General features: G+C 36.3%; 1 protein-coding gene across 1 annotated transcript in view; it reads right to left on the bottom strand.

Moving 5' to 3' along the window:
- The window catches only part of FBXW8 (F-box and WD repeat domain containing 8), a 108,124-nt gene that overhangs the window by 91,907 nt on the left and 2,903 nt on the right, over window positions 1-13,314 (bottom strand). The window contains exon 2 of the mRNA XM_023497170.2: window positions 1,360-1,464. Within this exon, the coding sequence (XP_023352938.2) occupies window positions 1,360-1,464 (105 nt within the window). The remainder of the gene's footprint in view (window positions 1-1,359; window positions 1,465-13,314) is intronic.

Raw genomic sequence — 13,314 nt, 5'->3', positions numbered from 1 at the left:
AAAGGACCGGGTTGTTCTTCATGGACAGTGGGGCTCTCCCCCTTCACTAGAGCTCTGTTTGGTCTAGAGGATCTCGGAAGTACTTTTCCATCCCTGAAATTTAAAAATTGATTCTGATGTTCAATCATAACAGAAGGAGCAGGCACAAAAACTCTGGGAATTTCATTGAAGGGTTTGAGACTTCATTTAGTATCTCTAACTTCATGTTGCTTTGGTTTTTGTACATAATTCCTTATTATTTAAACATACATAATCTTTCAAACATCTTTTCCTGGGAATACATGAACACGGTCTCATGGAATGGGAAAAGGAATTAACATATTCTAGGGAAATGTCTAATCCTTACTTGGCAATGGAGATTCTCTTTGGAGCCTGTGGGTAGTTAGTCAACAGACTGCCTGACCAGGATTTTTAAAAAAATAATCCTGCGTGTGTGCTACTTTTGTTCCCAGTGTCATCATTTATTTAACTATTGGCTGGCATCTGTCTATTAGGGACAGTTAGCACATCCACAACATGAGCTATTGAACCTTGCAAAAGATAGTGATCATTGTCATGTATTTTCTGTTACCTTAGTTAACTTACAACACATCTAACAAAAGGAGCCAGGTATGTAAGATGGCAATAATTCCTTATGGTAGTATTGACAATATGGTGAGGTCAAAGCAGAGTAGGCATTTTGTTATTGTTGTTTAGGGTTTTCTTAGCAAAGATATTAGAGTACTTTGCCATTTCCTTCTCCAGCTCATTTTATAGATAAGGAAACTGAGGCAAACAGCATGAAGTAATATGCCGAGGGTCACACAGACAATAGTCTGTCTGAGGTTGGATTTGATCTCAGGAAGATTAATCTTACTGACTTGAGGCTCGCCTGGCCCTGTGCACTATGGCGTCCCCCTCGTTGCCCCAGTAGGCAAACCTAAGAAGTGTTTCCTGCATTGAACTGAGAGGCTAGTGTAGAACAAAATACTTAGTGGGTTGTGACCCTTTTAGGGTCTCATTACTGAATGTGGAGATCCCAAAATTTTGATTTATTATCAGTGAATGTTTGATTTGTATTCCTATTTTATACTCAGGCAAATTTCTCAGACAAAAAAGAATCACAAGTGGAAAAGGTTTAAGAAAACTAGTGTAGAACACCCAAAATCTTCAGTGTAGAGGGTATTATTCCTTAGAATGCATCACAATAATTCATTAATTCCATAAATTTTTAATTGTGTTCAGAAAAAAGTTATTAAATGTAATCTATTTATTTATAGTTAATGGAGTTCTCTGACATAAAACTAAAATTACTCAGGTACTTGTTGCTAGTCCCTGTGACTGGGGGAAAAAAAGGCATCTGCCTATTGGTAAGCTTACCTGAGCACACCTTCCCAGTTCAGTCCTGCCCAGATACTGAAATATCTTTAATGCCAATTCATAAGGTAGCTGGATGTCAAAGAAGGGGATCTCATTGATTTCATTCTGAAAAGACAAAATAAAATCATTAAGACATAAAGTTCATATTCCACAGTATGAAAAGAGTTCATAATTAGCATCCAGGTAATTATTAAACATCCATTCTTAGGTAGAAACAATAGAGATCACACTGTTTTCTAAATCAGAAGACAAATTCACACTATTCCATAGATCAGAAGCACGCAACTAATTCAGGGCTTAGCAACCTTTCTCAAATGCCTGACCCCTCAGGTAGTTCTTGGCCAACCCCACTTGTGCACTTTCAGCATCCTAGAAACCAGTTCCCACAATGCTTCAAAAAAGCAAGAACAGTTCCCACATTACAAGCTAGGGAGCACAGCAGGAATCTCTGCAAAGGTTCACCCACTTCAAACAGGGTGCCTCTTATTTGTTAAAGAGACTGGAGCAGTCAGTGGCTAAAAAAAAAAAAAAGGCCTGAGAATCCAGGCATCCAGGAGCGAGAAACAGCTCTGGCTTCCAAGACAACTGCTGCTACCCCCAACTTGGAGGATAAGACCCACACACTGAGAAAGACTGATCTAATTCACTAAGTGTTTTCATTAGGAAAAAAAAGAGCAGGGTTGTGAAAAGGAATAAAAAGTAAATAAATAAAATGCTACTCTTAATTGAGGTAAACACCATCTTCCCTTTGCTGCTAGAAGAACAGAGTTTCCTAATGCACTCAGGGGATTACACTGGTTAACCTGAGTGGGCCAATGCAAACAAAGCACTTCTTCTACTGTGTCATTTATTAATGCTGAGAAATTAGAGCTTGCTTGTCTTTAGTTAAGCAATTAGAGATGAGGTAACGGGCTTTATTTGAAAAGTGCCTGCCTACAAAGAGAAAGGAAAGTGTCAAAACAAAAAGAAAAATAGATCCTGTGCTCCCTTCCACATGAACCTGCCTTGTTTCATTTTATATCCGGCAAAAATCATGCTCCTCATTCCACCAGCAGGTATATACTTAATAAAATGCAATCTTAATCAGCTTCTTTGGCTGACTTCAGTGGTTTATCATCATGACAGGCCAATCAGTAATTCACCATTCCAAAGAAAACATCCTTATTCATTACATGGTTCTAGGCTTCAAATTCACAATCTCAGCTTTTAAAGAAAATATGGTCCTACCATAGATACAAGTCCACAGTAATAACAATATTATAAGGAAGATCAACTGTGAAAGAAAAAGGAAAGAAAGCTACTCCAAATCAAAACAGTGATTCAAGATAATTCCAAAAGACCCATGTTCAAAAATGGGATCTGAGACAGAATTTTTTCTACTTTTAATTTTTATTGTTTTATTTTGTTTGTGTCTTAGATTGCAACATGGCTAATACGGAAATCTTTTGCTTTCACATGTACAATTGATATCAAGTAGCTTGCCTTCTTGAGGAGGAAGGCAGGGAGAAAATTGGGAACTCAGATTTTAAAAACTGGTTGTTAAAAAAAAAAAACTTTTTTACGTGTTATTGAGAAATACAAAATAAATTCATATATATATATATATATATATATATATATATATATATATATATATTTAAACTGAACTACATCTCCCAGTTTATGGAGGAGTCTGAATCTTGTGGGGCCAGCAGTGTAAAGGCATGGAGACAAGAGGAGAGTTGTGTGCATGGAAATGACAAGAGGTCAGTTTGGGTAGATCACCAAATCCAGGAAGGGAGAAAATATCCAAGGAACCAGAAAGAATAAGATTCAGCTATAGTAACTCACGGGAGGGTCAAGTATTAAGGCCAGAAAGTGAAGTCAAGAAAGGAGAAAGATTGGACCTTAATTGTGGGGTAGAAAGGAACAAAGATATTGTAGTGAGACAGAGGTACTTGGTACCCAAGAAAAGTGTCTATAAACGGTCACATGCCAAAGAAAGGGCTTTGAGCAAAAATAATGGGAAATCCTTCATGAAGGGCAATATTTCTCCAACTATGTTTTATTAGCTCCCGAAAGAGTCAGAAAACAATTCCAAAGGGGTCCATGTGTGAGAGAGAAAAATGTGTGCGGAAATAAATATAAATGCCATGAGTTACTACTACTAAAAGAATAGGCCTCTGGGAAAAAACTCCAAGCAAACAGCAGTAGTTTATTCCTACTATAGGATATAGAGGGAATCCTATTTCTGGTTTTCCTTTAGTACTGAACTTTGCTAGCACATCACCAAGGTTCTGCACTCTCATTTGGGGTTAAGGAAGGATTAAGGGTGGGAAAATGTTTCTTCTCTTTACACAACCAGGTTATGAGCTGAAGGAAGTCCATCACCCCCTTCCGAAAGAAGCTTGGTCTCACCCTTCCCTCTTGCCAGACCTTGCTTGTACTTTCTCTCCTCAAAGCCTACATAGAATCCATTTCCAAAATCCTTGTCTCTCAACTGGCTGCCCTACTGTGGGATTTCTCTAACTTCCTTGCCATGCCCCAGGAAGTTCCTTATTGGGATAATCTCATCATTCTGTAAAATCTCATCAGCACTCTCTATCTCTGGTATTGAAATTGGTGACTGGGGCCATGAATTCCAAACCCTCTACTGAAGGAGGCAGTTCAGCTCAGCAAATCTCATTTTTAACTTGGCTGCTCTCTCAGTTCTCTGCTAAGGCCTCACTTTGAGTCCATTCTCCTCCTCCTTTTTTTCCTCCCTCCCTCCCACCTCACATCTATGTTTTCTTCTCCCTCACCTCCCATTAGATTATCAGTTCCTTGAAGTAAGAAACTGTCTTCCTTTTATTAATATTTGTATCCCTGGTGCTTAGTATAGTGCCTGAAAAATTTCAGACCCTTCATAAATATTCATTGCCTATTTCAAAGTGGCTTACTAAGCTGAGGTTGTGGGCTTATTAACATGTTCAGGACAGAAATCATCTTCCCTCCCTTTCTCAACCTATTCCCTTTTTGACCTTCCAGTTTGGAAAGCCCCACTGTCTCTGTCCAGTTGCCTTGGTTCTGATCCTCATGCTCCCTCACCCCACATATCCTGTATGTGGGCAACTTCACAAGCTCTCTCACTTCAGTCTTTTCTTCCCTTATAGGTCACTGCTCCAGCTCAGGCCATTATCACTTGTCTAGATAATCATGATAATTTTTTAATTGATCTCCCTGCCACAAGGCTCTCCTCACTTCAATCCCTCCTCCATGTAGTGGACAAAGTGATTTTCCTGCAGCATAGATATGATCCTCCTTCACCTGCCTCTCTTTTGTAAATTACAGCAGCTCCCTATTACTTTTAGAATAAATCTATTTGGCCCCTTCCAATCTTTCCAGTCTTCTCACCCCCATCTTCTTACCCTCTTCTCATGCTATGATCCCATCAGGTGGCCCATCTGCTCCTAAAATGCTCTCACGCCTCACGGCTATCTCCTGGAATTTCTGGCTTCCTTCAAGACACAGATCACCAAAATCCCTTCCCAGTCTGCCAGATGCTATAGCTTTCTGCTCTAAGGTTACCTTGGATTATTGAATGAAATAATAAGATATTTTTATATAAAGTGTTTTTACAAACCTTAAAACCACACATAAAAAGTTAGATATTCTTTATACATGTCTTTTATGTATCTATAAATGTACATGTTGTCTTCATTAAAATACTCCTTGAGGACATGAACTGTTACAGCTCTTTCTTTTTATCCTCAATACTTATACAATGTCTGGCTCACAGTTAATAAAATGATTGATTAAACAGGAGGATCTCTTAAATTGAGTTCTTCTCCCTTAGGTCTGTGATCTATGATATCTATAAACCAATGGTAGTACTCAGGAACTTAGATGGCAATGCATAGGACAGGGAAGGAAATTAAGTTTTGTCAATAAATTTTCCCAACAAAGACAGCTGTCCCAAGGTGGAGTGGGCTGCCTCAGTAGTTGATGGGTTATTCCTCACTACAGATCTGTAAGCAGAGGCTGAATAACCGTTTGTTGGATATAGTCTAGTGAGGATTCTTATATGGCTATGGATTGCATTAGATAGTTCCTGAGGTCTCTCCCAACTTTCAAATTCAAATTCAGTGATTATGTGAATATGCCTTAGATTCAGAGGTTATCCTCTTGTCTGGGGAGACATTTCAGGAAAATCCTAGCAAGCAAAAGGAAGAATTCTGGACAAATGTTCAGGGTGGGTAATATCAGGAGCACCTGATAGCAGAAAAAAGGTTTAAAAAAAAAGATAGCTCTCTGACATCAAAGAGGTCTGAGATGAGTAACAAACAGGTAGGTTTCTCAAAAATTGAGTTTGCATCTAATATTAGGTGAGGATGGTGACAAGCATTAGACAAAGACAGAAGCAAATAGTAAATACTGAGCCACAGGAATAGGGGTCAAGGATAAAACTCTAAACTCTGTGAAAACTGAGGAGAATAAAGTAGGGCCTCAATTCTGAAAAACTGGTGCATCATGCAGGGAACTTTCAGTCTTGTAGGAAAGAGAACGACAATAAGATGGAGATTTTGAAAATCGGGGCAGAAACATTTGGACAGAAGAAACAAGAAAAAAAAATTCAGTAATGGAACCAGGACATAATTCAAGATAAGACTAACAACAGTCTTACTTGACATCAAGCCACTGGGTTATAAATTCATGGGTCATTTATATTCCACCTGCTTAGAGTATGGACTGGTACCAGAACCTGGCAAAGGAACCAGGCCAGTAATTACAACAGATCCTTTTATCAAAGTCTGAGTATCTCCTACATCCTCCTCTCTGTCCAAGAGAAGCAATACCAAGTTACTATAGTGGAAGAGAAGACAGGAGTGTTTCTGTCACTGATTTTGAGTAATCCAAAATCCAATTCAAATGAGATAATGCACATAAAGCTCTATGCAAACCTGAAAGCACAACAGAAATGTTATATTAATCATAAGAACACTAACTCAAGAATGTGGTCATGGATTTCATGGCACTAAGTATTCCATCTCAGAGCGCCACCGAATGAAACACATGCAAAATATAAAGATGCAGCAAAAAAGATCACAATCATGTGAGAACACAATTAGGTACATATCATCCATGTTGGCCTGGGTGCTACTGGAATGGTACTAAGCTGCTTTCCATGAGCCTCCAAAAGAGGAGCTTATTTCTTTAATATTCAAATACAAAAGCAACTATGTCAATACCTGTGAAACAGTCCCTGGAAAAATAAAAGAATAAGAATGGGATGGTGACTTGTGCCAAGATTATTTCTCTCTGAATTCCATAGAAAACAATGAGAAGATGACATATAATAATCTGAAAAATATTATATATTAATATATAATACACATTATATATAATATTATAAAATATTATAGTTCCTACAACACATAAAGCCCTATGGTAGAAGAAAAGGGAGAGGTGCTCTAAGAGCTACTTTTTCAAGTCTTGTGGCTTTCTGACCTGCCAGAACCCTCTATCCATTAGAAGACCAATGTGACGATCAATCTGAAAAAAAAAAAAGATCATGAAAACTCCCTTTGATAACATAGTTGGTGTCCAGACTATGAAGTCAACTCTAATAGTGGCAGTCTTGTATATTTTGGTGATCTCTGAGAGCTCTATGTAAATAAACAAACAGGAATATATGTCTCCTTGCTACACTAGCTCAGAGAAATATTCCCTTTGTTTACTGTGTTACAAATCACATTTGCACTTAGACTATTTCTGAGCAGGAGAACTGTATTGCTGCCCACTACAGGCACTATCAATTCAATGATAACATCAGTAACTGTTGACTTAAAAATAAAAATCCACAATTTTCTTTATTGAAGTCAAAACAATTCCAAAAAGGGAAAAGAACTAGATAGTTATTAAGTACAGTCATTTAGCAAAACTTGGTCACATTGTAAAATAGTAGTAAGTACAATATATTTGAGGAACACTACTAATGATTCTCTAAGGAATACACAGAAGTGTGGTATGATGAAAAGAGCATTTGACGTGCAATCAGAAGAGACTTCCATTTGATTCCTGCCTCCAAAGGTCATTTAACCACTCTGAACCTCAGTTCCCTCATCTGGAAAATGAAGATGCCAATAATATCTCAAGGCTCTCCTTCCCAGGGTTACAGGGAGGACCAAATAAAATAAAATAGACCTACAGAAATATCAGCTATCATTATCACCCTATTATATTAAGAATTATCAAAGTTATAGTGGTTCTTCAGATAATAGAGTTCTTCAAACTTAAGGAAAATGCTTTCTTAGCGGCACATATACCAAATGTTAACCGTTGATGGCAAGAGAAATGTTTTTGTCCAATGGCTCATATATTTATTGCTTTTCTAAATCAAACAATATTTGTATTTAAAGATATAGACAGACATCTCTTTACTCACTACTGTGTAGGTAGGTCAGACCAAAAACACAAAAGGGTAATGTTACTTTGTTACTTCAAAGTCACTCAGTACTCAATTTTCCCAAAGTCTACTGGCCTTATTCCAAAAGGCTTGGTAGAAATTGCAAATAGATCCATCCCCAGGGAGAGAGAGTTGCACTCCTATGTGCTAATGTAATACTAATTCTGTAAATGGATTAGTTTTGTGCCTTACTGTCAGAAATTTAATCTGCCCCCTCATTTTTTTAAAAAAGGGATAATTAGTAAGAGCCAAATCAGTAAGAAGTGAGGAAATTGACTTTCTTCTTAATTTCTTCTCCAATGTAAACCTTCAGGGAAAACAGGACAAAGAGAAAATTTCCCTAAGTGTTTTTTTTTAAAGAGAGAAAAGTAACTATAACTATGATCAAAAAATGTTCATGCAATTACAATAAAACCGTATGTGACTAAAAGCTTCTCTTTTCTATGGCAGTTTATCTTGATTACTTTTACTATTGGCAAAAGCTAAGTAAAGTAAAAGATATTACAATCAGATGTAATGGATGAAGCCAGCTTCTCTCAAAGCACTCCTCTTGAGTGCTGATGAAAAACAATAAGATAGCAAATGTCCTGGATAGTCAAAATAAAGTTTCCACATATTCCCATCATACCACCTAAAGATTTACTTTAAAGAAACAGCTAACTAGCATTTATATTGCAACACGTATTATCTTACTCAATTCTCTTAACATTGTGAGGTAGGTACTATCATTATCTAGTACTTTGCATATTAATGTTTATTGATTAGCTGATCATCCCTATCTTATAAATGAAGAAACTGAGGCTGTGAAAGCAAAATAACTTATCCAAAGTCACAAAACCAGTAAGTATTTGAGGCAGGATTTAAATTCAGGTGTTCCTCCAAGTCCAAGGCTCTGTCCACTGTGCCACCTAACTGAATTTGAATTCATTCATTCAGCAAGTACATAGAGAATACTTACTTTGTGCTATGAGCTAGATGCTATGATTCCTAATAAAAGCTTACTATGCAATAATAAGACACGATTCCTAATAAAAACTTGTAGACTGGTTCCTAATTTCTAGAAATTTACAGTGTAGGTGAACAAGATGTACACACATCAAAAGTTAAATAGGAATATAGGGCAGCACAGGCAATGTTCAATTATGATTATATTTTCCTTATTAAAATTGGCAAATTGGAATTCATTTTCCCATTGAAATACCAAGCTTAGACCACCAAAGCCTATTTGCATACTGTAAGCAAAGAAGAAAGAAAAATTCTTATGGACCAGAGAACTAAGGAAAAACTTTATGGAGAGGGTGATGTCTGAGTAAGGTGAAATGTCCGAGTGAGGTGAAATCTGCATATAGTTTAGAAGTTATCACAGGAGAATTAATTTCTTTGTTTCATCATTGATATTGATTACCCAGACCTGTAACTGACATCTATCTGTCTAAAATGTGCATATTTAGGGAAATAATTTATTTCTATCTTAGGATAGAAAAAGATTACAATTAAATTAACTTTCCAGTTTATATAATCATAAATATATTGATAAATATATTCCAAATATATTGATGATATTGCTCTATTACTATAAACATTATCAGGTATTAGCAGTAGCTAATATTAAAGTGTTAATAATTAGAATAATATATATTTGCCTGGCTCTAAAATGTTAACCCTAAATTTCTGCACGAAACAGACAATAAGGAAAAATCAAAGTCCATGTATAAGCAGGTTTTTATTAAAAGTCATACATTTTGAGGACATGAATAGAACTATGGGTGAGTTTTATGACCTTCAGTAGCCTGCCTCCATGTATAATAATAATTCACATTCAAATACTATTTTGAAATGCTACTAAAGATAAAATTTAGGATGATTTATTAGAGTCCAGTTTCTTAAACTGTGACTTAAACCCCATATGAGGTTTCATAATTGAATGTAGGGGTTGTGAAATTATGAGTTATTGTCAGTAACTGTTTGATTTACATATCTATTTGATATACCTATATACTTGAGATCATGTAAAAATTTCTCCCTCTTTGGGAGGGAGGGAAGAAGTCATGAATGGACAAAGTTTAAGAAGACTTGATTTAAAGTACAAATGAGTGCTTTGGCTTATTTACTAGGTGCATTATCTTTGATAATCACAGAATTTCTCAGGGCTTCTGTTTCCTCACTTTTATAATGAGAATTTGGCTATATGATCTTTAAGATCCCTCCCAGCACAAATACTCTGATGATGCTAATAAACAATTTTATTCATCGATTGTTTTTCACAGTGATTGGCTAAAAATTAAGAGGGGAAATGTAGACAGAATTCATCACAGCAGGAAAGGAGAAAGCAGGCAGAAGAGCTAAAACCCTGCTGAGCCTGCCCCAAGACTACTAGGGGAGGAAGGAGAAAGGAGAACAGAGAAGGGGCAAAGAAGGAAGGCATTTACTATCAGTGGCATTCTGCCCAGGAATATGACTGCCTTTCTGCATCTAAGTAACTGAATACAAAGAATACCAATTGCTCACTTAGTATATTTCTAACTCACCACCTAAGATGAGATGATTTCCAACTGCTATTATTAAAAGCTTCATGGGCAGAGACAACACTCAGTGGGAATCACTGCTGAGTTTTCATTTCCACTGAATTGTAGTTGTCTATCAAGGTTGGCCCTGCCACTCTAAATACACAGATCTTCCCAGTCAACACTACACTCTAAAAGTGAAGCTCTTAAGTTACAAAGATCTGCATATGCTCTCAAAAAAAGAGAAGACATTTTAAAATAAAACAATATTTACAATCAAAATTAAATTTGCTACTACTATTTTAAAAAGAGAGGGGGAGAGTGGACATAGCTAGGTGGTGCAGAGCTAGATAGTCCAATAGAGAGAGTAGGAGGCCTCAAGTCAGAAGATCCTGAGTTCAAATGTATTCTCAGACACTTACTTGCTTCGTGACCCTGGGCAAGTCAGTTAACTTTTTTTGCCTCTAAAATGAGCTAAGGAAGCAAATGGCAAATCACTTTAGTATCTCTCCCAAGAAACCTGAAATGGGATCCTGGAGTGTTGGAAAAGACTGAAATGACTTAACTGCTAAAACAACAACAAACTAAAGTACTTTAAATCTGCACAATTAAGTTTTAATGGGGATCAATTCTCTTTCATTATTTCACCTGAATCAACATTATTGATATTTCTACATAGTCCCAAGAGGGAATAAGTATTTTCAGTTTTAAGAATAAAATAAATTCTACTTCATAAACAGTTCAAATAAGGATTCTCTGACAGAGAAGTCTACCAGGAAAAAGAAGTAAGACCTTTTATCATCATTATCCAAGTTCAAGAAATCAAATAGGTTTAGGGTCATCTAAGATATTCCTCTAAGATATGAGTTACATTTCCATTTAGAGCGACACTACTGAAGGTTGCTAAGTCTTGGGTAAATAGAACTAATAAGTTGCAAATATTGGATGTTACCCACCTCCTGTTTAATCCATAAAGCCCAATTAGGCATGCCTCAGAATCAATCCATTAAAGGACAACTCCTTTGGGCAACTTGTCAATTTCAGGGGAATTTCAGCCCTAAATCTCAGAGGATATTTTCTAGATGTTACTTCTGACTCATCACAGTGAGCTCTTAATTAATTACACAAATAATTTCCTTATAGGAAATTATAGATATCTTATATAGATATCCTTATATAGAATCCTTATAGATTATAAGCTCTTTTAGAACAAGGACCACCCTACCCCATCATTATGTCCCCATTAACTTAGATGCATGGAAACTTTCATTCATTCAACAAACATTTCATTTATTTAAAATAACTTTGTATTGAAAAGCTTTTTACACTGCCCACTGTCTCCCTCTCCTCATCTCTTTCCAAAGAGCCATTACTTAAAACATTTTTTTTAAAAAAAGGAAGAAAAAAATAATTCAACAAAACCGACCACCATTCACAAGAGTCCAAATTTATATCCAAATTCCACACCTGTGATTCCTTTTATCTGAAAAAAGAGGGAAGGGGCAGTATTTATTTCATATCTTATTTGGGGCCAAACTTCAACAAGAATTTTATAAGGGCCTTCCAGATGCCAGGCACAGGGTTAGGTCCTGGTGATATAAAGATTCAAAGAGTTTACATTATAGGAATTCAATAAGTGGGGAATTCAACAAGTGGGCAGCCTATCACTAAAGTAAGCAGCAACTCCTCCTCTATTAATACTAATAACACTCATATGTTTTAAGGTTTGTATATCTCATTGATCCTCATTACGACTCAGGCAATAGATGTTATCGTCATTTTATAGAGGAGGAAACTGAGGTATTAGCCCTTGCTGTCTCTTATGCCTGATATTCTCTTCCTCCTTATCTTAGCCTCCTAATTTCCTTCACTTCCTTCAAGTCTCAGCTGAAATCTCACCTTCTACAAGTTGTCCTTCCAAATTCCCTTTAATACTAGTGCCTTTCCTCTGTTAATTATTTAAAATTTATTTTGCATCTACCTTATTTGCACAGAGGTATTCTGTGGTATTACACGTTGTCTTCTCCACTACACTGTAAGCTCTTTAGGGGAGGGGCTGTCTTTTACCTTTCTTTGTATCCCCAGTACTTAGCACAGTGCCTGGCAGATAGCAGATGCTTAATAAATGCTTGTTAACTGGCTGAAGCAGGAAGCATTCCTTTCTGTATGCCACATATCACAGGTTTAAACTTGGAAGAAACTTCTGAGAACTCATCTAGTCTGACCTCCTTGTTTTAAGGATGAAGAAAATGAAGACCAGAAAGTTAAGGGACTTGCTCAAGCTCACAAGGTTAGGTCTTAAGTAGCCTCCAGGTCATCTTGCCTCCAAATGCCACCTTCCCAGAGTTTGTACTCCAAAAGCAAAGCATTCAGAAAGTCTGAGTCATCATCACATTTAAAAATCATTTTAAAAGTCACTTGGAATTATGCAAATACAGTGTCTAAAATGTCTATATACTTTGATTTAGAGATTCATTATTGTTATACTTCAGGGAGGGCATTATTAAGAAGAAAGTTCCTCCCATTTACACCAAAATATTTATAAAATCATTTTTTGTCTTAGCAAAAATTTAGAAACAGAGAGGTCCCTCAATGAAATTTAGCGATTCGCTAAACAAATTGTAATATATGAATGTAATGGAATAGTACTGTGTATGGGAAATGTTGAGATATAACCTATATCAGATTGCTTGCTGTTTAGAGGAGGGGGGACAGAGGAAGGGAAAAAAAATTCAGGACATAAGATTTTGCAGAGGTGAATGTTGAAACCTATCTTTACATGTATTTAGAAAATTAAAATAGTATTTTAAAAAATAAAGAATGAGATGAACACAGAAAAGCATGAAAAGATCTATATGAACTGATGTAGAGTGAAATCGGCAGAGCCAAGAAAACAACATACCCAAATATTTACAATAATTAAAATCCAAAAAAGTAAAAGCAAATGCCATTAAAAACTATTTAAAAAAAAAAAAAAAAACAGGGCTCAAAAGAAGAGATAGCAGAGGATCACAGAGGTGGGAAGTC

This window comes from Sarcophilus harrisii, chromosome 1 (assembly GCF_902635505.1).
Source record: "Sarcophilus harrisii chromosome 1, mSarHar1.11, whole genome shotgun sequence".
NCBI classification, from domain to species: domain Eukaryota; kingdom Metazoa; phylum Chordata; class Mammalia; order Dasyuromorphia; family Dasyuridae; genus Sarcophilus; species Sarcophilus harrisii.
This window is presented reverse-complemented; position numbering and strand designations above follow the sequence as displayed.